This window comes from Arabidopsis thaliana, chromosome 2 (genome assembly GCF_000001735.4).
Source record: "Arabidopsis thaliana chromosome 2, partial sequence".
Taxonomy (NCBI): Eukaryota; Viridiplantae; Streptophyta; class Magnoliopsida; order Brassicales; family Brassicaceae; genus Arabidopsis; species Arabidopsis thaliana.
The window spans coordinates 332888-355703 of record NC_003071.7 but is presented as its reverse complement, the minus strand read 5'-3'; the positions used below and the strand labels follow the sequence as shown (position 1 = coordinate 355703).

Sequence of the window (22816 nt, the reverse complement as noted above, 5' to 3'; positions counted from 1 at the left end):
TGTTGACTCTGTGGACTTTTGATTTTTCCCTCATTTTTAATATTAATTGTCATTTAGTTTCCTTTTTTTTAATTTATTATTCTCCACAAAACACAATATGTAATTAATTGAAACATTCCTAATATCATTTCTTTAATATTTCGTTTGCCTTCTTCTACTATTTTTATTCACACTACAAATCAAATCACATCTCTCTTCTTCTTTTTGCTTTTGGCCTTCTTCTTCTTCTTCTTCTCCTCCAAGAACACTAAAATATTTTTGGATGATTTTGATCGGAGAAATATAAAATCTTCTCATCTGATCTATCAAAGGAACTCAGTTTCTCATACCAAAATGAATCTGGTACATGCTCATTTTTTCTTATTAATTTCTGCAGTGTTAGTTTTTGTTGTTGTTGTTGTTGAAAACAAATCCCTTCAATTCAAGTTCATAGTTTCAATATAAATTAGAAACAAGAAAATTTCTGCAAAATTTATAGTTATGATTTCTTCATATAGCCCATTTATAAATTCTTTATAAATTTCAATAAAAAGTAAAATTTCTGCAGATTCCATATCCTTCAAAAATGTAGTTTTATTTTTTTTTTCTTTTCCTAATTGTAAACTGATCTCTCTAATTCAAGTTTTAAATTTCTTCATATAAAAAAAATAAAGTCAATAAAGTTTCAAATTTGTACAGATTGTTTTTTTCCGGATAATATTCATGTTTTTTTCTTCTTCATAGTAATTCATTATAAATCATAATTAAGTTTATGCAAATCTAAAAAAGTAATAGCAATAATTTTTGTAGAGTGAGAAGAGAAGAAGTGAAGAAGTTTGGATTGAAACACTACTGAACTCAGAGTTCTTTGGGATATGTATGAATCATAAGTATCTTAGAAAGAACGAGAAGAATGTGTTTTGCATTGATTGTAATGTGGAAATATGCAGACATTGTTGTAACACAGTTACAGATTCTCATTTCCTCCATCGTCGTCTTCAGATCTGCAAATACGTTTACCAAGATGTTATTCGTCTCCTCGAAATCCAAAACTACTTCGACTGTTCCGAGATTCAGGTTTTTTTTTTCTTTAAATATCTAAATCATTCAATAATTAATAAAATAATCATTTGAATTCTTGTTTTAGAGTTCCAAATTAATGTTTTTAATTTTGGTATTGGTTGGCAATAATTTATGTATGGGGGAAAAAGACATATAAAATAAATGGAGAGAAGGCAATACATTTGAATTCAAGGCCACAAGCAAAAGATGCAAGACCTTCAACAAAAGCCAAGAATGGTGCTTCATGTGTGACTTGTAAAAGATATATTCAGGATCATCCTAATCTTTTTTGCTCTATCTCCTGCAAGGTAATTTATGGTATCTTTTGTTAAAGTTTATATTTCCCTTTGAATTGTGTTGATTAGTCTATTGGTAGTCATCTACCTTTCTTAATCTTTTATTTATTGGTAGTTATCAAACATATAAAACAATCATTTACAGAATAATCTTGAAATGATAAAAAAAAGTTAGTCTTGAGGCATATAGTTTTGACATAGTATATAGGAAAATTATGAGTGATTTGAATTGTACACATTTTCAACTGTACATTGTCTTGTTCACACTCAAAAATGTGTATAGTTTTGTTTTCGGTTAGAAGATGCGCAAATATTTTTTAAAAGTGTTTCATTTTAATACTTTTCTTAAAAATCATTGTTTTGAAATTACAATATATAATTTCGAAAAACGTAATCTACATTAACAAGTATCATTTAATACAAATTGAAATCACTTAATACATGTGAGTTGTATAAACACGCTTTAAAACGTTAAATTTGCGTATATTGTTTGAAGTCAAATATAAGAATTTGCTTTTGAGTTTAGAGCATGCTCTCTAATAGTTGAAAGACATTTTTTTTAATATATTTTCTTTTTGTAGATTTCAACTCCTTCAAAAAAGCATAAATTTTGTTTTTCTCCAAAACTAGAACAGAGTGTTTTGGAGAAAGAACACTCTACTCAAGAAGGAAGCTTAGAAGAAAAAAAATCGTGCACATCGTCCCTCACTGATGTTTCAGAAGATTCTGAAGTTTTATTGAGTGATTTTTCATTTAGACCACTCTTGAGAATACTCAAGAGAAAAGGAATTTCTCGAAGATCTCCTTTCTATTGATTTTTTTTTTTCTTTGGATTTGTCATCAAAGCCATACATTATGTGTATTTTATCTATGAAAAAGATATTATATCGGCTATCAATATTATTTTAACAAGTTAATAAGTTTTGATGAGAAATAGTGATGTTTTATTTTTTTGCTAATAGGCTAAAAAAATAGTGATACAAAGAAAAATAATAATAGTGATGTGTAATGCGTATGTATGAGTGATTTATTTATTATTCATCATGGAGAAAAGAGAGAGAGATATGGGCCCAAAAAGTTTTTTTGGTTCATGAGAATGAGATTGTGTTGATTCACTGGAACCCACAGTTTTAATGAAATACAATATATAAAAATGAATATTATGCAATATTCTTAACGCTTTTTGGGATGAATTGATAGATACACGTTGTAATGACAAATGATGGTATCATTCGTCGTAGACTGAGGTTCCGAATGCAGGCCGAACGGTATGATGTGGTGCGGTTCGAACAGTAACAAAAATATATATATATATATGTAAATATTTTTGTTATTATTAGAACCGCACTGCATTTTATCCACAGTTAAACCGCACGTTACCATTCGGAGCCAAGTCATAATTTTTCTACGATATTATCATTTGTAAAAATTACATGGTTTGGTAAACTTCTCCATATTTCAATTCCTATTCCTGTATTTTTGCAACATTCTCTTTTTGGTTTATAATAAAAATGAAAAATTATACGATTCAACACTCCATTTAAGTTATTCGGGCTAACGAGTTTACCATTTTATGTAGTAGTTTTTCTTCTTCTTTAAATTAACGACTTTTCAATATGTCAATATGCATTGTTACAAATTGGAGCAATGGCCCGTAGTTGTTATCGTGACTTTTTGGGTGTTTAGCAAATGTGTCATTTTCCGTAAAAAAAGAATAAAGTATCAAGTATATGAGAAAATTCCATGATCATTGGTGTATATCACAAAGACTAAATATAAATCATTCTTTAACAGAAGTATACGAAGATATAGCGTACATTTTAACAAATGAATGAATGATCATGATAATGGGTCTATGGCAACTTGTTTTACATATTTTTCATATCAAACAACTTTATTTTTTCTTTTAAATAGTATTACCTATCATTATCATTTCTTCTATTTATTGTAGATCTTTGAATATACTAATGTTAATATTTCATAACTAAAGAGATAGAACCGAGATTGACAAACAGAAAAATGAAGCACGGAAGCATCACGATTCACGATTATGATACATAATATAGATTTAATTATTATTTTTTTGTGAAAGAATATAAGTTTAACTTGATATTTATGCTATAATTTATAAAATATCTGAAATTGAGGACACCATAAAAGTTTTTTATGTTACTTGTAAATACCACCATAAAAAAATATTATCACACCTAACAAGTATCTAAGTATATACAAATTTGTTTATTTAATTACAAAGCTGAAAATAGGACTGGGCAAAAAATCCGGAACCGAGAACCCGAACCGAAATCGATCTGAAAAATTAGATTCGAAACCGAACCCCAATCCAAAAATTTACCTTATTGGATCCTAAATTCCTCTACCCAAAAAACCGAATCCAAACCCGACCCGAATCCAAAAATACCCGAAAATCTAAATTTTACCCGAAACCCGAAATTTTACCCGAAAATCCGGGTATTTACCTGAAAAATCTGGGTATTTATCCAAAAATTCGGGTATTGGTTCCAATTTAGGCCCAAAAATCTATATCCGAACCGACTCGAATCCGATTAGATCCGAATCGAAACCAAACCGATATTTTAGATTTATCTTATTAGATTCTAAATTTTTCTACCCAAAATACTCGTACCCGATCGGGTTTTACCCGAATCCAACCCGCTTACCCGAATGCCCGCCCCTAGCTGAAAACTCTAATAAAAAGATGAACATATACTTGCTTTTAATATTATGTAATACATAAATTTTTATTTAAAGATATTTTGATGAGAAATTTTCTTAATTGTGTTAGTTAGAAAGAATAAAACATTTTAGAAAACAAGAAAAATAAATATTGACCACCTGGGGCTCACTAGTCAACATGGAGCGTTTATTGGGGCCAGAGACCTTTGTCGCGTATCTTTGTCTTGAACAAAAATGAAATTAAACAAAACCAAAACAATACCATAATCATCTTTAAAACCAACTCAACAACAAAAAAAAAAATCTTTAATCATATAGCATCCTCGTCTTATGGCTGGATCACTGTTCTTGATAATTATTGAGTCGCATTATCAAGCCAAAAAAAATCAATAATAGATAAAGAAGAATGATGGTCATAATGTTTTGGCAGCAAAATCCACTTTAGAAAATTAGAATATCAAATAGAAGTAAAAGTAATGCAGGAAAAAAAAACTATTAATTGGGTATGATTATGGCAGACAAAAAGTTAAGAATAAAAGAGGAATGCTGTGAGCCAATTGGAGGATATATATCACAGATTTAACTGAAGGAGACGAGAGAATAATAATAATGCATGTGCTTTTCAATCTCAATGTTATGCATGTTCCACATGCCATGTATAACAACATCTCTCTTCATTGACAAATAAAACTCTTCAAATCTTCCAATGTTTCTTCTAAGCTTCCAATTCAGCAACCACCTCTTAGTTCGTGCCAATCACGTGTTGAGTTCTCCACTACATCTCCATGTCCTCAAAGCGAATGTGTTAACTCTCGCATCTTCACAACTAACTAGTATATATGACTTGAATATGCTGAAAATCAAACCTATGGTAAACAGGCTTCATCATGTATGATGTCAGTATATAAAATTCATGAAATCAATTGGTGTAGTTGGTATTGGTTCAATTGGTGTAGGTGAGCTCCTGGGTGCTATGGCAAGGTTTCCTGAATGTTGAATAGAGGCGACACATAGATCTAAGTGTTTTTTTTGCGTTAGTTTTCGGAGAAGTCTTACACTTCTATCTTTGAGGTTTTGTGGACGGGCCTCAGATAGTTAGCTTCGTGGCAACAACGATGAGGATTCCAAGTTTCGGTTTTATGGCAATCACACAAATGTCCGGGTTTCACGAATTCGGAATCGGTGTTTCACTTTGCGACTTGGCCATTTTTCACTATGTTTCGATCCGAATCTTTTTGAGTAGTAATATTGTCTTAAATTTTCTGTAGTGCTTTTATCCGTTTCTACTTTTCTTTGTAACTTCTGTCACAAATCAAAAATGGTATAAAATTTCACTTTTTACCAAAAATAAATAAAAATTCATGAAATCAAAATAAGAAAACTAGTAAGATTGATTTATATATACTGAAAAAAATCAAGAAAAAATAAATTTTAAGAAAGATCAAGTATATATGAACATATATACACATATTTGATGATGTTTTTTTTTTTCAAAATGTAATTTAAATAAAGAGTTGTTTTCAATGTTTGGAGCATAATAATTGGAGAAAAATGTGCGGATTGTATTTACATAAACATATATTTATGCAGATAAAATTTTATGCCAAAAAAGTCTTAATTATAAAATTAGATCTATGGCTATGGTTGGTAAGTTTTGACCATAATAATGGGTGATATATAATCTCCTGCAACACAAGCTGACTTTTTGCGCAAGCTAGGGCTAGCGAATGCTGAGGTTGCGTTTCTTGGATCTCAAGCTATCTCCATAACACATGTTACAGAGAAACACGGAGGGCACAGCTTCATCGTCTTCGATGGAATTGCAAAGTGTGTGGTGCCAAACCTTGCAAGCATCACAAGCCACCATTCTCTCACCATCATCATCTCTAGCTCCGCATTTGCAGTCAACGGTCCAGTCATCAAATCCGCCTTCATACCTTAACTCTGTGCCTATGTCCAGACCAAACCCTTTCACCATAAACTCTGTATTCCCTTGTGATTTTAGACTCACGTTGTCGTCTAGCTTCTCGAGATACCTGTTTCTTATCTCCAACACTTCAAATGTCTCTGTTATGCAGTAAGTGTCCCTCAGAACTTTCTCTGCTGCAGATTTCAGTTCTCTGATGGTTGCGTTTTCCGGAACAGCCACGAGGTCACCAGGGGGTAATAACCGAGTGAAGTCTCTGAGTAGTTCTTCATGATTGGGAAGAACCTGGCAGCTAACTGTTAAATGATTTTGTTCCTGGTAAGACCATTCTTTTACAAAGCTCTTGCACTTCAAGATAACCTGAGACGCTTCACTGTATAAGTCTGAATCAGGATAAGTTAACAAGAGATTCTGATATAGATAGAGAATATCATCGTACGGACTCAGTCCAGGAGTGGTAGATGTGCATTCACTGGTTTCCTGCGGCTTCACTTTCCTTTTCTTTTTCCGTTTTTGCTCTTGAACACGGGAATTGATTGTCCGGAGGGAGAACTGTAACATCCTGCTTTTCGGGTTTGTGGACCTCTGCACTATCTGGTCACCTATTAGAACTTTGTCAATGTGTTTGAGCAAGAAATCAATCAATCCCGTATCACCAATGCTACTTCTAACAGCCTCCCGAAGGTCTTGGCGACTAATGGTGCTATTTCGCTCTTTAAACACTTTGAGAACCGCTTGGGCTGCATCATTCAACCTCCTTCCAGGCCATCTAGAATGTTCTCTCCTGCTCAAATCATCAAATGAGTAATACTGAGGAGGTTTTATGCCCGATGTTGTAGTATTATGATCATCAAGGACAGTGTCTCTGCCAGATTCATATCCATTATCATCTGATTCCTGATCAGGGGATGTGCAGACCTCACTGTTCTCATCAGCTCTAAGAGTAGGATATGAAACATGATCTAAAGACATTGCTACTAGTGCCATTGCAGTCTTTCTCTCAATGGGAGCTTTTGATATGAAACCAAGCATGAACCGAAGCAAATCAGAGAGAGTGGCCAAAGGGCTTTCAGTGGATCCTCTGTAGAAATCGATGATCTTCTTCATCACTCTCCCTTTACTTGTTCCAGATAATTCTTCCAATATCTTGTCAACTTCTATTGAGCTAAGAGTGAGAATAGCTCGCCAATACAGATCTTTTTTGACCCCAAAGCTTCCATGAGAAAACATATAATCCCATTTCCCAAACCATGGTCGACCATATGCAACACCATGGAGCAGCCTCAGATCCATCGCTCCCTTCTTCGATGTATCATCCAAAGATATCTTCCTGCAGCCAAAATACATAATCATTGATTAACAACTCCATAAACACTAATCAACAACTCACTTAACATTATCCACTTTGGTTTATAATTGGTTTTGTCCATTTTTAAAACATCTTCAAATCTTTACTAAGATTAGCAAAAAGATATCTAACATGAATGTCACAATCTCTCCTCCTATAAGTAGTAAAGCAAACAACTTTTTAAGTAATCAATGTAGCTAGAGAACAAAGAGTGGTACCTAGTGTGGAGAGTAGAGCAAAGACGGTCCCAAAAGTCCATGATTTGGTCACCAGAGAGGTGATTAGGATCATCAAGATCAGTGTTGATACAAAGCAAATGACCAAAACCATTGCAATGAATCAAACCATGCATCAAATGTGAAGAAAGCGTCAAGCTTTCTCTCTTCAATGGCTCATTCCATTCATCACGGTTTGGGATTATCATATGATACTTCCTCTTCGTTACATAGTGATGACCCCAACCTATATATATACACACACGTAAACGATCCAAAATCGAAACTTTACCAAGAACAACGAAAAAACAAAACCTAAGATTTATTATTTACCAAAGCATCGACAGAAATCGCAGAGAGGGTTTGGAGAAGAATCAGAGATTTGTTGTTCGATGATGTAAAGAGGGAAAACGACGCCATTTGCTTGGCTTCCAAGGAAAATAGTAGAGACGGTGGCTCCGTCGATGGTGTAATCTTCAATCTCGGCATATTCACGGAGGAACGATCTGATGTTGTCGCGGAAAGTTGCGGCGAGGTTGAAGAAAGGTGGTGATGATGAAGAAGAAGAGATGGCAAAATCGTTAATAAGGAGGACTTTGGGGGCTTTTTGTCTCTCCGTGAGAGCGTCGTATGCGGTTATCGCCATGACTGAAAAAGGACTACGGGAAAAGAGAGAGAGAGAGAGGATTGGTTTTATCATTGGGATCACGTGACAGGATCTACTTGTGAATTGACGGTTTTGCCCTTGTGGCGGCGATCGTGTTTTTTGGTTTGTTGTTGTTAAAAGTAAGAGTGGAATTTCCGGTTTACTTGGTTTTGGTTTGGGATAACGTGAGATTGGCCTGATTTGATTGTGACGGGACTCATCTTCTTCCGTGTGGTTTGTTTATTAACGATTTTTGCCCTTTCGGCGGCGATTTTGGTTCATTGGTTTTGTTATTTTATTGCAAGAGTGGGAGTTCCGGTTAAAGAGGGTTTGGTTCGGTTTAATTTGGTTTGTGACCACGTGACATTGGCTGATTGTTGCGACATGTCTTTCGTGTGGGTTTGCGTGGATTGACGATTTTGCTCAATGTGATTTCTGAATATGTGTTCGTGTTGGCCATATGGTGTATTCATGAAAATAACTTTATAGAAGGTTAAATAGTATTAGATTTAGGATATATGTCAATCTTCTGTTTCTCTATATTTACTCCGATACGTTGTTATCTCCTATGAGGCAACTGCTGTTGTATAAATACCTCTCAAATTCTCAAATTCTACTCCGATACTAAAAACTTGAATAGTAATCGTTTTCGTATATGGGAGTAACAAATCAAGGGAAACCAAAGAGAAGCTAATGTTGGATAATGGAGAAAATCAAATCATTATCTTCTGTTCTGTCTGCTCACATAAAGATAAACAATGTGAAATCTATTTCGTTGTCCGCGCATAATATCGGGAAGGTTTAGAATGTTATATCATTAGTAAATTCCCAATGTTCACACAGTTACAAAATAGTTACAGTTTGCTAAATGTCATCTTCATCTCCATCTTCCCTTTAGTTTAACTAATAAGAATACAAAAAAAATAAAAAAATTATAAGAAACAAATGTGATGTTTTAAAATTTGATTAAGCTTTTAAGTACTTCCAAAATTTATCAACTAATTTGGTTTTTGATGTTTTCACCTCTGGAACAAGATAACTAGGTAAGTAAAACTTTTAAAGATTAAAGTAAAATATATATATATATATATATATATTATCACTTTTGATATGTAATTAAATTAAATAAATAAAAAAATCTAAGCAAAACATAATCAAAATTTAAGCAAATGATAATGAAATACGTGTAAAAGTACAAATTGTGGATTTTGAGTCATTTTAACCGCGGGGGTCACTACTTTGTATGCCAAATTTGAGCTATATATAGAATATGTCCATATATATATATGGTTTATCTACCCTTTTTTTTGTGCAAATATGGTCTATCTACAAAAAGTTCTTGAACGGACTAACCTCTATAGTAAAAAGTCGACATCATACTAAGCATTTTATTAAAAATCGTAGCTGTATGTTTACCTAACTCAAAAGGATCAACTTGAAAGGGCTTTTGAGCAGTCCGATGGGTAATCCACTTTGGTAATTAACTTCATTTCTCACTTTACAAGTTTACAGAGTAGTTTGTTCATCCCACGCATGCAAAACATCACTGATTTGCTATTTTTCGGTATATATATATATATAAAAAGGCATTTCGTGTGAGTATTGATAATATGAGTTTAGTAGATTAGTCTAATAATCGTATAAAAGTTATTCTTCAATCCATCACAATGCTAATTATTCAAAACATATTCGTATCATAAAGAAGTTACACGAAAAGGCTTGTTGAGCTGTATTAGAAGACCCTTAACAGGCCTCCATATCACACTAAGATGGGCTGAAATTCACTAGTCTTAAATGGATCCATATGAGATACCATTAACATATAAGAATCATGACCAATTTATTAGTCTTAACTGTAACTAATTGCCTCATACACTAATTAAAAGTTGAAAGTAGTCTATTATATATAAACCTGAACTAATTGGCTCATTAACTACTAACTAACCAATAAAATCAGCAAACCGGAACTTAAAGAGGGGTCCGTACCGGGACGTGTGAGTCACGAAGAAGACGGTGTAAAGGAGAACGAAAGTTCCGATGATTTCAGCACCGTGGAAAAGGATTGAGACAGAGAAAAGGCATGTATGTCGTGGAGAAGATCAAGAGAATATTTAGTTTTCATTATTGCATTTTATTAGTTTTGTCATATTTCCATATTCATATTTATGCCTAGGGTTTTGCTTGTGTAATATCAAGGTCCTTTCCTATTTACAGGAGGCCTTAGAAATAAGTCTCATATCCTCTAAACTTATTTTTACTTCAAAACCCTACTTCTTCAAGCTATGTCCGGAAGAAACGAGTCTCAATGCGTCTTTGTGAAGACTAGTATTGACACTCGTCTGGCGCTCCTCCTTGATAGTGATGATAGTGTATATGCTTTCAAAGGTAACTCTTCATAATCTCTTCCTTTTTTTTACCTTGGTAACTTTTTGTAGTAACTAAACTCTAAAACTCATGTTTATTGTTGTTTGTCTATTTTACAGAGAAAATCTGCAAAGAGCATGAACAATGTTTCCCAAGTGTTGGCAACATCACTATTTCTGCCTTGAAGGTAACAACACTTTCTCTAACAACACGTTTTTGTTTACCAAACAACACCAGCAACAACTTAAGGAAGGAGTACTTGTTTTTGGTTTGTAGGTTAACTTGGGTGGTAATGATTATCACTTGTCAGATTGTACGATTTTAAAAACCGCTCTTCAAGGCCTCCGTAACAAGGACTGGTTTCTATCAGTCGACCTAGTACGTGTCGAGGAGAAAGGTGAGCTGCAGATTGGTGAAGTTGTTGAGAAGAAAGCAAGAAAGAGAAAATCGAAAAGTGACAACAAAAGTATAAAGAAACCCTCCATAGAGACTCCAACAGAAGCAAAAGGTAACCTCTGTTATTGAATAGTCTATATCATGTTATTGAAGAGTATCAGTTTATTTACCGTTGTGTTGTTATATCTGTTTTTCTTAAGGCCTTGAAAGTGGTGAGGGAAATGTCACTAAGATGGGAGAGAATCAGCATATTTGTGATGCAGATCAAGAGGGACCTGTCAATGGTCATACCATTGATGTTGAGGTCAAGCTTGATCCTGTCGATGGTCATACCATTGATGTTGAGGCCAAGCTTGATCTTTCAGGGACAATGGAACAAGGTAAAATAGTTTATAACAATTGTAGAGTGTTGTGTTCGTTTATTAGATGGTATAGTATGTATGATTTATGTGTTCAATAGACGACCTTCAAAAGGAGGTAACAAATGCTGATTTAGTCATGAGTGACCAAGACAAGGATCTTGAAAAGGGTAAACTTTTGTTCTTTTTATTTTTTGTTATATTAGTAGAAGTTTCTGATTCTTATTTCTAGAATCTAGATGTTACTTGTGTACACACTAGTAAGCCTTGATTAGCTTTAAGTGTTGTAGATAATCTTCTAGCTGAATTACACCAAACTACTGATGATGCTGAGAAAGAAGAGATCATAGGTCTTGTTAATGCTACTCCGGAAGCTATTGAGAACGGTAACTTCAGTTCTTGGTTGTATATACATACTTTTTCTTCTGTGGCATAATAGGCAATGGATCATTTCCATTGAGTCGTAATTGCTGAATTTTGTGTAGAAACTGAGATGAGTGCCAAGGAAAAAGATGGTGATGAGGAGGCTAAATCTGAGAAGCCTAAAAAGAAAAAAAGAGCAAAGAAAGTCAAGACTCCGACTAAAGAAGATGGTCTAGTTGCTTCTAGCTCAAGGAACGCTGAGGAAGATGGTGTCGCGAGAGATCCGTAGGAGAATGAGGATAAAGTTGTGAAGAAGCCGAGCAAGAGATCCAAGGAGGAGCAGTCTTTGAACGTTGTGGAGGAGGATGCTTAAGTATTGTCTCCTATCACTTAACAGGATCATTCATCGCTTCTCTTTTGAACTTTTGGTTTTTGTCTTTTGAACATTTGATGCTTTATGTTTTTTCCGGTTTAAGCAATTTATTTCCTCTTTTATCATATCTGTTATTAGCTTTAGAGAGAGTGTGTGTGTCTCTACTTGGACTGCGTATTCCATGTACTTCACTGCAGGGAAGTTAGACCGTGCTAACTTCTGAAGCAGCTCCACTATTTTGTCTCTGCTCTTTATCCTAGAAAAGGCCATTAGATGTAAGAAAAACATTCCACAATAGAATGTGTTCTGTTTCTGCTGCTGCTTTAAAAAAAAGTCAACTGTTTCAGATACCAATTGTCTGCGTTTATATGTGAAAACAAACAATCGAGGCCTAAAGATTACATTTGAACCATAGGAGAGAAATGATATCTTCCACGCCATATCCTTGTTCACTGATGGAAGGTACACCACCATATCATGGCTCTACACATAGGTACACCACCATAGCTTTGTATCGCTGCAATTTCTATACTCATGTCTCTCTTGTCATTCTCATATACCCGTTTAAATTATAAATGTAAAAAAATAAAATAACATCCATCAATTCTTCATTGTACCTTCAACTGCAATTTCTAGTATTTTGACGAGGCATGCAAAATCATTTTTCTCTCTGAATATTAGTAGTCAAATCCACCATAGCTTTGTATCGCTGCAATTTCTAGTATTCTTAAAACTCATCTATAATCCACATCACTTGTTCTCGGGAACATCTTTTTTCCACTCCTTTTAAATTTACTTATGAGAAAGTTTAATTTTCGTCTTGCAATAACTATTACAAAAAAATTCTTGACAAAAAAACCCCAATTATTATTATTTTTTATTTTTTAAAATATTATAAAATCAACCCTATGAGCTATAGTATGACTTACGAGGAGTCGAAACGATTCGCATTCCTCTCGTCTACACACATGCATGCCTTTAAAAGCTGTGGCTCCAAAATATTTAGTTCATTGTCTATCTGTCTTACTCTTTCATTTCCTTGACTGTTCGTTCCTCTTGGTAACATGTGAAATAAATAACTGTTTTTTTTACAATGTTGTTCCATAGTGTAGTCTTAGTTCTATATTTTGGTTTTGTTTCTCGATATGGTTGTTTGAGTTAAAAAATTGTGTGTTTATAGGAGTCATTATCATCAAGAACAATGGGGAATCATCAAGCTGTTAAGAAGTTGTGGGTGATTAACAATTTCTCTTTTTTGGATTCCGATAGAGTTTATTCTGATATATTCGTGGTCGGTGGCTGCAAATGGTAAGAACATTTCTTGTTTGCAAGTGATATATATTTGTGTTCGATAGCTACAAGCAAATGAGTTTCTGTGGTTTTTGCTTGTAGGTGTCTACTCGCCCTTCCCGAGGGAAACAATAACTATATCTATGATTATTTCTCTCTGTATCTATGTGTTCCTGATTCTGAGTATTTGCCTTCCGGATGGAGAAGACGCGCTAAAGTTTCTTTCACTATGGTAAATCAAGTTACGGGAGAACTCTCCCAACAACAAGGTGATTGTTTCTACTACTCTCTCCACTTTGTTGGAGTATAGCTCTTGTCATGCTTTCAAGTTTGTTTTGTGGTTTTGTTTTTCAGAAGGAGTATACTGGTTTGATGAAAAGAACACAACCCAGGGTTTTGGATCTATGTTTCGCCTTTTGGTGTTTCAAAGCAGTTATAAAGGGTTTCTTGTAAACGGAGAAGTCGATATTGTTGCAGAAGTAGATGTTGTTGAAGTTATTGGTAAATTAGATGTATCAGAGGAATCAGAAAGCATTGATAGCAATGGGTTTGACGTCCTTGCTTCACAAGTAAGAGAAATACTTCTATATACATAGAAAACAAACAATGAAACGAAATTGTAACAGTTTCTCACTAGAGTACAATATATAGATGGAGGCTGCATGTATTTTGTTGGTTTATTTTCAGGTCTTCAAAAACCGCTGTTCGATATGGTTTTCACTTGAACTGTCTGTTTTGTTTCTTTGTAGGTAGAATCTGTGAACAGTCTGTTTGGAAAGTACCCATGTTTTGCATCAAAACTCTGTCCCAAGACCCCACGTTTAAAGAAAAATGTTGTACAAAGTCTGAATGAGATTCTGTGCAAGTCTACTAAGGAACTCTCTAATGGTGATCTGGCCGAGGCATATTCTGCACTACGATTTGTTACGAAAGCAGGGTTTAAGTTGGATTGGTTGGAGAAGAAACTGAAAGAGACTGGTAAGAGTCGATTGCAAGAAATTGAGGAAGATTTAAAGGACTTGAAGGTGAAGTGTGCAGACATGGATGCTCTGCTTGAGTTCTTGCGCTGATGTTTCTTGTGACAGAGTTTGGATCTAATTTGTGTTTTGGTCTGTTTGTTTTTGTCTTCGTTTTGAAACAGAGTCTTTTCAATCCTGTGGAAAATCAAGAGAACTTGTTGAGGTTTTTGCTGTGTTTTATTTTTATGTATTGCATTTTGTTTCTTGATGAACAAGTAATCAGAAATGTAGCATTTTACCTTCAAACTTGGATCCAGTATTAAGAGTGTCTAATCATTTTTTTAAGATGCCAAAGTAATTCCCAAATAGAGGAAATATTGTTTATATTTTTCTCATTAAGGCTTAAATAACTGTTGGTAAAATAAACCATAAAAAATGGACCGACCACTTTGTATATTTGTTTCCTTTGATCCAAAGCCAATTCCATGTGACATCACATTCCAATGAAATTAATGTGAATCCTCCCACAACTTGATGGATCATTTTCTTATAACTTTAATCCTTCCATGTCACAATTCTTTGTCTGGTTCCATATCAAAAGATATGGCATTGTTTGTTAGGTGATAATCTTGAATGTGAGCGATGGCAGAAGGTCAGCCAAGAGAATTTGGATCTTATCAAAGATAAAGTGATGCTGGAAAGTAAGATGCAACATATTGAGGAAAAACTAGCTTTTGAGGAAGAAGAATCAAAGAGGTTGAAAATTAAGCTCGCAGCAACTCAAGAGTGTTTTTGTGCTTTGCAGAATGTGGATCCTGATGTTGTTACTATCAAGAGACTACATGCTGAACTTGTGGCAGAAAACGAAAAATCTAAACGGTTAGAAAGAAAAAGCGGACAAAGGAAAATGCAATCGTTAGGCCTAGAATGGTTAAACGAACAATATGCATGTCTTGACCGAGTAAAAGATCGATCTCAATCTAAGGGACAAAGACGATGAATCTGATACAAGGGTTGGTTGGAATTAAACCCAGGGTAGAAAAACTTTCATTGTGTAATAAGAAAGAGATTATAGAATTAAGTCTCGTAAAAGCATTTATATGTTGAATCGCGAAAAATATAGAGGTTTGGCAGGAAATAAGTACGAATGTGCGTCCATGGTCCCAGATACCGAGACGTTCGGGACTGGGATCTCACAAGTTTTAATAAAAATGGATCAATTGAATACTTCTGTATATAGAAACTGAAGATGACATTTACAAAACTTTTAACTATTTTTTTTATTCGTGTGAACAATGAGAATTTGCTGATAAATATTCTTCTTATATATTTTTAGAACATTGGCCGGGGCTTGAAAACAAGTAATGTCTTGCTTGATAAAGACATGACCCCAAAAATATCGGATTTAGGCTTGGCTAGGCTCATTTGAGAGGATGATATAAAAGCCAACAAAAGAAAGAGGGATGAAACTTAGTAAGTAAGTATTCACGTTAGAAACAACAACGATCATTTAGTTTTAAAACCAGTCTCTTGATTTTCATTGTACCTATGCAGCGGTTACATGGCACCGGTACGTGGATGCAATGATAGGGACATTAAGTTTTCCCCTAAATTTGTTGTCTATGCCTTGAGAGTCTCGCTCTTTGAAACTGTAAGCGGCAAGAAGGGCATAGGATTGTATGACTCGAGCAAAGCCTCTCACTGGTTAGGTGAGGTACATTTTTGTATTTCACCCTTGAAACAAATGAGAAACCTTAAAAACCCGGCCTTATACTACATAAGTAGGTGAGGAGGTAGTCTAGTGAACCCTTTAATTCTTTCGGAACCTTCAAGTTTTCCAACAATAATCTTGTCCTTGATGATCAAGCTGGTATCCGTGTTTGGGGCACAAATTTTATGGGAGTTGTTGGCTCATCGTTGGTTAAAGAGTTTCTTGATGATGGAAACTTTGTTATCAAGAACACATGGGACAACGACACAGCTGGTTTCTTATGGCAAAGCTTTGATTTCCTGACTGATACTTTACTGCCAGGTATGGCATTGGGTTGGAAATTTCACAGGGGAATCAATCGATACTTGGTGGCATAGAGGTTAGTCACTTGTACGTTCAAGAACTTTTTGTAGATATAGACCATATTTGCACAAAAAAAACTAGATAGACCATATATATATTATGACATATTCTATATATAGTGCAAATTTGGTATACAAAGTAGTGACTTCCGCGGTGAAACTGACTAAACATCTACAATTTGTACTTTTACATTGTTCATTATCATTTGCTTAGATTTTTTTTTTGTTTTGCCATTTAATTTAATTACATATCAAAAGTAATAATATTTTGGTCGTGAACAAGCCTCAAAGTAATAATTACACTTGTTCATTATCATTTGCTTCTATTCATATCCGTTATCATCTAATTCCTGATCAGGGGATGTGCAGACCTCAGTGTTCTCATCAGCTCTAAGAATATTAAATGAAACATGATCTAAAGACATTGCTACAAAGCCTACAAGTGCCATTGCATTCTTTTTCTGAATGGGAGCTTTTGATATGAAACCAAGCATGAACCGAAGCAAATCAGAGAGAGTTTGGGACTACGTGACATTGGCTGATTTGTTGCAACACGTCTTTCGTGTGGTGTGTGCTCATTTACCGGCGATCTTGATTTTTTTTTTTTTCCTTTGGTTAAGGGGAGAGTGGGAATTTCCGTATTATGTGGTTTCGGTTCGGTTCTATTTGGTTTGATGCAGTTGTTCTATTCATTTTCTAGTTATTTCAACTCGGTCGTTTGATTTGTTGTTCTGTAATTTGTGTAAGTATGTAATGTACTCATTTAAAAAAAAAACTGCTTGCTGACGGAAACTTCGCTATCAAGAACACAGGGGATAACGACACAGCGAGGTTTCTTATGGCAAAGCTTCCATTTCCCGACGGATACTTACTTCCAAAAATGGCATTGGGTTGGAATTTTCATTGGGGCGTCAATCAATATTTGGTGGCGTGGGAAACCCCTGATAATCCGTCCAAATCGAGTTACACGCTAAACCTCGAACCTAAAAGATGAGGAGAGGAATATGTTGCCTCAAGCTTCCCTGAGCTTTTCGTTTCTAACTATGAGGGCCGACTGTACGGGACTGGTTCTTCTATTAACCTCTTTCTGAATACCACCAAAATGTATGAAGATCTTCTAGTACCACCAGGCCCCTTGGATGACCAAAAAGAACAGAGTCTAATGGATAAAACTTTTCTAAGTGATAAAATTTACATAGCTGACATACAAGAGGTCAGTTTCACGGCTTACAACGACAGCATCTTCACAAGATTGAACCTAAGCCCTCCCGGAATTTTACAGCGCTTGACATGGAACCAGACAGTAGAGAGATGGATTGGTTCTTGGCACCAGTAATAATATTTATCCAAAACTAACTAATAGAAACCCAATAATGTGTTTTCAAAAAAAAAAAAAAACCAATTATGTATCCAAAAAGTGTCCAACGCATTTAATTTAATTACATATCAAAAGTAATAATATTTTTTACTTTAATCTTAAAAAATTCCTTATCTTATTCCAAGAATGAAAACATCAACAACCAAATTAGTTGATAGTTTTTGGAAGTACTTATATCAAATTATAAAACATCAGATTAGTTTCTTAATTATATTTTTGGTTTTGTATTTTAATTAGCTAAACTAAAGTTTTTAAATGGATCAATCTAATACTTAATTATATAGAAAATGAAGATGACATTTACCCAACTGTAACTATTTTGTAACCGTGTGAACATTGGGAATTTGCTGATGATATAACATTCTCGTTATATGTTATGTGTCAAATGAGACTTTGAATGTTTCTAATAATCTGATAAATGGTCACAGAAGTTAAAGATGAAAAACATGAAAGTGTGTGAATTGGAGCGTTGCATATGGCTTCATGTAAATTAGCTTTTTTCTCATGCGTTATTCTTTTGCAGACTCATATAAGATTTGTTGCTTTCTCATATAACTTTCTTTTATATTTTCAGAAAATTTATCGTGTCCACGTAGAAAATGCATACATATGGCCAGCTTCATGCCGTGGGCAAAGCATGTGGCAAACACGCTCAATTTTATCTGAAGTTCTGATCAAAAAGTTCAAAACTCAAACCTATTTCTCCTTGTCTTATAGAACTTGTGTGGAAAGCATATATAGGATCTTAATCGGTGAATAAAGTTTTACAGATGAGGTCACAACTCACAAGACTTCTCGCGGTTAAAATTAACTCATATGAGATGGTTCCATGTTGGAAAAAAAAAGACATGGTTTAATTAAAAGCGAAAAATAACATTAGAGTAGGTATAATGATATTGTTCATCCGTAATTTGATTATTGGAAATTTGCGCATAACAGCACCAATACTCTAAAGATACTTAATTTGATGCTCAATTCAACATGAACACGGAAAAAAAATGATACGTATAAGGTATGTGGATGCTCTTAGATTTAGCGTAATTAAAAATTGATTAATAAAGCGTATTTAAAAATTGATTAATATACAATTTACTTTCTCTTCATTATATTAGAAAATAACTTGGAATAATATTTATAAGATTAAATACTTTTACTTACAGTATAAAGGTTTTCCTTTAAAATATGTGTTTGAATTAATATGTAAGGGATTTGACACACTTTAATTGCAAACTCATGGAAACTACTTGTGGGCATATTGCTTAGTGTTTTCTTTTATGGCTTTCTTATAAATAATGGTAACAAATCAATAATTAAATAATATGATATATATTATACTTAAATGAAACTCATAGGAAAATTTTTTAAGTAAATTTGAAACCAAATTACAAAATAACTAATATGATGTGATGATATGTTTCCCCTCGTTCTTTACGTATATATATATATATATATATATATATATATATATATATATATATATATCATGTTCCCACACACACACTTCACAACTTTGAGAAAGAAAAAAAACGAGAGAGAAAGAGAATCGATCATCAACAATGTCGTCGGAGGAAGATAAGATTACAAGAATCTCTATCGAACCGGAGAAGCAAACACTTCTCGATCATCACACCGAGAAACACTTCACCGCCGGAGAAATCGTACGTGACATCATCATCGGCGTCTCTGATGGTTTAACCGTTCCTTTTGCCCTCGCCGCCGGTCTCTCCGGTGCCAATGCTTCTTCTTCTATAGTCCTTACCGCTGGAATCGCCGAAGTCGCGGCCGGTGCTATCTCCATGGGACTCGGCGGGTACTTCTCTTTTTACTAGTTCCGTTTTAATTGACACGTAAACTCTCTATATAGTTTTGAAATAATGGCTACATGCAAATGATGATTCATTTCCTACTTGTGGTGTAATTACTACTACACATTAACATAAATAACGTATGATAAAGTTGTGGTATAAAAGTTGTTCAATGGAATACTAATTTGTTTAAATTTACACGTAAGTCCCACATAATTTTGTTGGGTTTAAATTAGTCCTAGACTAATTTACCAAAACAAAAATAGTCCTAGATCATGCAACCATGTTACCATGATCATATACAATGCATGCATCCATATGTAATAAAAAAAAAATTCATATTTAGTTAGTCTCTTGAGTAATCATATTGTAAGAAAAGTAGTGAGTTATAACTATATGAGTTCAATGCAAGATTAAAAACTGGATAACAAATTTAGGTATTTAGCGGCAAAGAGCGAAGAAGATCATTACGCGAGGGAGATGAAACGAGAACAAGAAGAGATCGTGGCCGTTCCTGAAACTGGTAAGACCAAATTACACTCAATCTAAGCCATCCATATATAAGAAAATTATCCGGTTTAACACATTTTAATTACGATATGGATTTAAAACAGAGGCAGCTGAAGTGGCAGAGATTCTGGCACAGTACGGGATAGAGCCACATGAATATTCACCTGTAGTTAATGCTCTTCGTAAGAATCCTCAAGCTTGGCTTGATTTTATGATGAGGTTAGTCTCACTAATGAAAATTAGTGTTATTTTATGTATACTATATAGTCCATTAGTATTATTTTATGTATATTATATAGTCTTAATTAAAGAGAAAATCGAGGGATACTTTTAGATTTCTGCAAAAGCTGAGCTTATACTTTCCAGGTGTGGGCAAGATTCTTATATGGTCCGACTTCCAATTTTAATCTTTTTTGTTGCAACAAATAAAGTACGTGAATAGTAACAAACAGAAAACAACAAATTACGTGAATATAAAAACTTATCTTATTGATTTGGTTAAGTTTAACACTCTTTACCTATCACAAAATGTTTATATTCCTACTATAAGCATGTAACTTGTTATATAAGTGAGACTTTATTGTTTCGTTACAGGTTTGAGCTGGGATTAGAGAAGCCTGATCCAAAAAGAGCGTTACAAAGCGCGTTCACGATTGCAATCGCTTATGTTCTTGGCGGTTTTATACCGTTACTTCCCTACATGCTCATACCGCATGCCATGGATGCGGTAGTGGCGTCTGTGGTTATAACTCTGTTTGCGCTCTTCATATTTGGCTATGCAAAAGGGCATTTCACTGGAAGCAAGCCCCTCAGAAGTGCGTTTGAAACCGCCTTTATAGGAGCGATTGCTTCAGCTGCTGCTTTTTGTTTGGCTAAAGTTGTGCAACATTAGCAGTAACAAAACTAGTGTTGCGTTTGATGTTTTGTGTACTTTGAGACTTGTTTGTTGCATGTCTTGTGGTTATTATCAGGCTAAAACTTTTGGCAACCATAATAAAGTGAGAGATAACAATTCAAAATATTGGTTACATAATTACTTTCCTAAGCTAACATTGCAGACACACAAGTTTTCTTCTGACATTAATCCATTCCTGAAGATTTAAAAGAAACAGTTGCAGAGCCTTCTCTTCTTAAGCGTATCCATATTGGTCACTATCTTTGTCTTGAAGATCTTTCCAAGATCCAAGATTCTTCATTGACATTTGATCCATACCCTTGTCTGATTCTGTTGTTGTTAACGTCACCTCTCTGTCTGAAATTTGCTGAGGAAGATAGACCATGAACCGCCACAGAAACAGGACGGTTAGAAGCGGATGATACATCAACCGAGAAGTGTTCATTTTGAGATCTACCAAGATTGTCATTAGGAATCCAAACTCCAAAACTAGCAGAGTGATGATTGTCTATTGGTTGACCAAACAATGCAGCTAATGTCTGTGGATGTAATTGTCCTGAGGAAACCAGAGCTTGAATGTTTTCATATCTTTTGGTAGACTCAGAGTCATTACTCTGCGAAGCTTCACCGCTTAATCTCTTCAAATACAATCGGAACTTCTGCAAATGGTATTGATTCAGTCATAACCCTTATAGAGACCCTAATAAGAAGAAAGATTCAATCAATCAATCAAAGAAACCTGTAAATGACTAGCCACGTTTTCTCTGCTTAAACCAGGAACATTCATCAACTCGAGAATCCGCTTTGGTACAGCTTCTGAAACAATAAGAGAGATTCTTATAAGCACAAATTACTTTGAATTTCTTCTACAAGCAATAAGATAGTGTTTAGGATCATACTGTCAATTCCAAGTTTGTTTACGGCATTAACGAATTGTTGATGCAATTCAATAGACCAAACAACGCGTGACTTCTTCGAGTTTCCAGGATCAAGAAGAAGATCATCTTCATTATCATCTCTATCAACACTTCTCTTCTTCTTCTTCTTCTTATTCCTACATTTCATCAAACTTTCCTCTGAGCATTCACTAACCGAAACAACAACAGTCTCGAGGCTACCACTGTTCTTGTTATCCTCTAAAGCTTGAGAACTTCGAAGCTCTTTCTTCATCACACATTTCCTTCTAACAACATGTTGCCAAATGTTCTTAAGCTCTTCAGGACGAATAGGTTTGATTAGATAATCACAAGCTCCATGGTTGATTCCAGTCATGACTGTAGTTGTTCTTCCATCAACAGACATCACTAGAAACAGAGCAAATGTAAGAAACATTGATGCAAAGATTCAATCTTTAGAGACAAAACATAACAACAGAGTCTTACTAATGACAGGAAGATCCATTTCAAGAAGACCAACTTGTTGAAGAAGATTGTAACCATTCATACCAGGCATATGAACATCACTTAGCACCAAATCAAAACTGTCTTTTCTTTCTCTTAGAATGGTTAACGCAACATCAGCTTGTGAGCAAATTGTAACTACAAAGAGAAGATAAAACAAAAATGTTAAAACTTTCTTGAGAAAATCTATTAAAAGGTGGGAACTTTGATAAAGAATTAGACCTTGGTACATGAGACGGAGAAGCATTTTCTCGAGAATGAACAAGCATGAAGTATCATCGTCTACAACGAGTATTCTTAACCCACTAGGAAACTGATCGTTGATCGGCATTAAGCTTTGGTGTGAGTATTGAAAACCCTAGAGAACTGAGAAAGAGATTTTGGTTGGAGAAGAAAGAAGAAGAAATGATTGAAGACGTACAGTGTTGAGTAAGTAGCCACTGGTTTGAAGAGAGAGGCAACGAAAGCGACTGGTAATAGCTGT

General features: G+C 34.5%; 7 protein-coding genes and 1 long non-coding RNA gene across 13 annotated transcripts; 5 read left to right on the top strand and 3 right to left on the bottom strand.

Annotated features, from left to right (window-relative positions):
* Positions 1-109: 109 nt before the first annotated feature.
* On the top strand, positions 110-2360 carry AT2G01818 (PLATZ transcription factor family protein). Of its 2 annotated transcripts, none has more exons than NM_001084398.2 (4): positions 110-342; positions 790-1056; positions 1191-1349; positions 1919-2360. In NM_001084398.2, exons 1-4 carry the CDS (start codon positions 334-336, stop codon positions 2150-2152), a joined length of 669 nt encoding a protein of 222 aa, NP_001077867.1. In that variant the 5' UTR covers positions 110-333; the 3' UTR covers positions 2153-2360. The 2 variants fall into 2 exon arrangements, with proteins under 2 accessions (NP_001077867.1, NP_001325035.1); NM_001335079.1 differs by having other exon boundaries at positions 144-342; positions 982-1056; positions 1919-2247.
* Positions 2361-5524: 3164 nt separating this feature from the next.
* AT2G01810 (RING/FYVE/PHD zinc finger superfamily protein) lies at positions 5525-8167 on the bottom strand (the record flags this gene model as incomplete). The annotated part of the gene is made up of 3 exons (NM_126242.2): positions 5525-7288; positions 7525-7768; positions 7855-8167. The coding sequence occupies 3 exons, from the start codon at positions 8165-8167 to the stop codon at positions 5752-5754; spliced, it is 2094 nt and encodes a 697-aa protein (NP_178290.1). The 3' UTR covers positions 5525-5751.
* Positions 8168-10449: 2282 nt separating this feature from the next.
* AT2G01800 (COP1-interacting protein-like protein) lies at positions 10450-12142 on the top strand (the record flags this gene model as incomplete). Of its 3 annotated transcripts, NM_126241.1 has the most annotated exons (7): positions 10450-10552; positions 10651-10718; positions 10808-11039; positions 11128-11307; positions 11388-11456; positions 11577-11672; positions 11772-11938. In NM_126241.1, 7 exons carry the CDS (start codon positions 10450-10452, stop codon positions 11936-11938), a joined length of 915 nt encoding a protein of 304 aa, NP_178289.1. The 3 variants fall into 3 exon arrangements, with proteins under 3 accessions (NP_178289.1, NP_001118251.1, NP_001118250.1); NM_001124779.1 differs by lacking the exon at positions 11388-11456; NM_001124778.1 differs by lacking the exons at positions 11388-11456; positions 11577-11672 and having other exon boundaries at positions 11772-12142.
* Positions 12143-13223: 1081 nt separating this feature from the next.
* On the top strand, positions 13224-14382 carry AT2G01790 (TRAF-like family protein; the record flags this gene model as incomplete). The annotated part of the gene is made up of 4 exons (NM_126240.1): positions 13224-13330; positions 13415-13581; positions 13667-13881; positions 14062-14382. The coding sequence occupies 4 exons, from the start codon at positions 13224-13226 to the stop codon at positions 14380-14382; spliced, it is 810 nt and encodes a 269-aa protein (NP_178288.1).
* A 316-nt stretch (positions 14383-14698) lies between these two features.
* AT2G04095 lies at positions 14699-14933 on the bottom strand. The gene has a single exon (NR_139986.1). It is a non-coding gene; the product is annotated as an other RNA (long non-coding RNA).
* An 899-nt stretch (positions 14934-15832) lies between these two features.
* AT2G01780 (Curculin-like (mannose-binding) lectin family protein) lies at positions 15833-17680 on the top strand (the record flags this gene model as incomplete). Its single annotated transcript, NM_126239.1, has 5 exons — positions 15833-15985; positions 16069-16350; positions 17192-17306; positions 17340-17411; positions 17475-17680. The coding sequence occupies 5 exons, from the start codon at positions 15833-15835 to the stop codon at positions 17678-17680; spliced, it is 828 nt and encodes a 275-aa protein (NP_178287.1).
* A 1561-nt stretch (positions 17681-19241) lies between these two features.
* Positions 19242-21041, top strand: VIT1 (vacuolar iron transporter 1). The gene is made up of 4 exons (NM_126238.3): positions 19242-19532; positions 19965-20050; positions 20142-20256; positions 20632-21041. Exons 1-4 carry the CDS (start codon positions 19279-19281, stop codon positions 20927-20929), a joined length of 753 nt encoding a protein of 250 aa, NP_178286.1. The 5' UTR covers positions 19242-19278; the 3' UTR covers positions 20930-21041.
* RR14 (response regulator 14) lies at positions 20944-22802 on the bottom strand. Of its 3 annotated transcripts, NM_126237.3 has the most exons (5): positions 22555-22787; positions 22315-22470; positions 21832-22236; positions 21672-21748; positions 20944-21591 (listed from the first exon to the last, which is right to left on the bottom strand). In NM_126237.3, exons 1-5 carry the CDS (start codon positions 22661-22663, stop codon positions 21190-21192), a joined length of 1149 nt encoding a protein of 382 aa, NP_178285.1. In that variant the 5' UTR covers positions 22664-22787; the 3' UTR covers positions 20944-21189. The 3 variants fall into 3 exon arrangements, with proteins under 3 accessions (NP_178285.1, NP_001324401.1, NP_001324402.1); NM_001335078.1 differs by lacking the exon at positions 22555-22787 and having other exon boundaries at positions 20998-21591; positions 22315-22491; NM_001335077.1 differs by having other exon boundaries at positions 21008-21591; positions 22315-22802.
* Between the last annotated feature and the right edge of the window lie 14 nt (positions 22803-22816).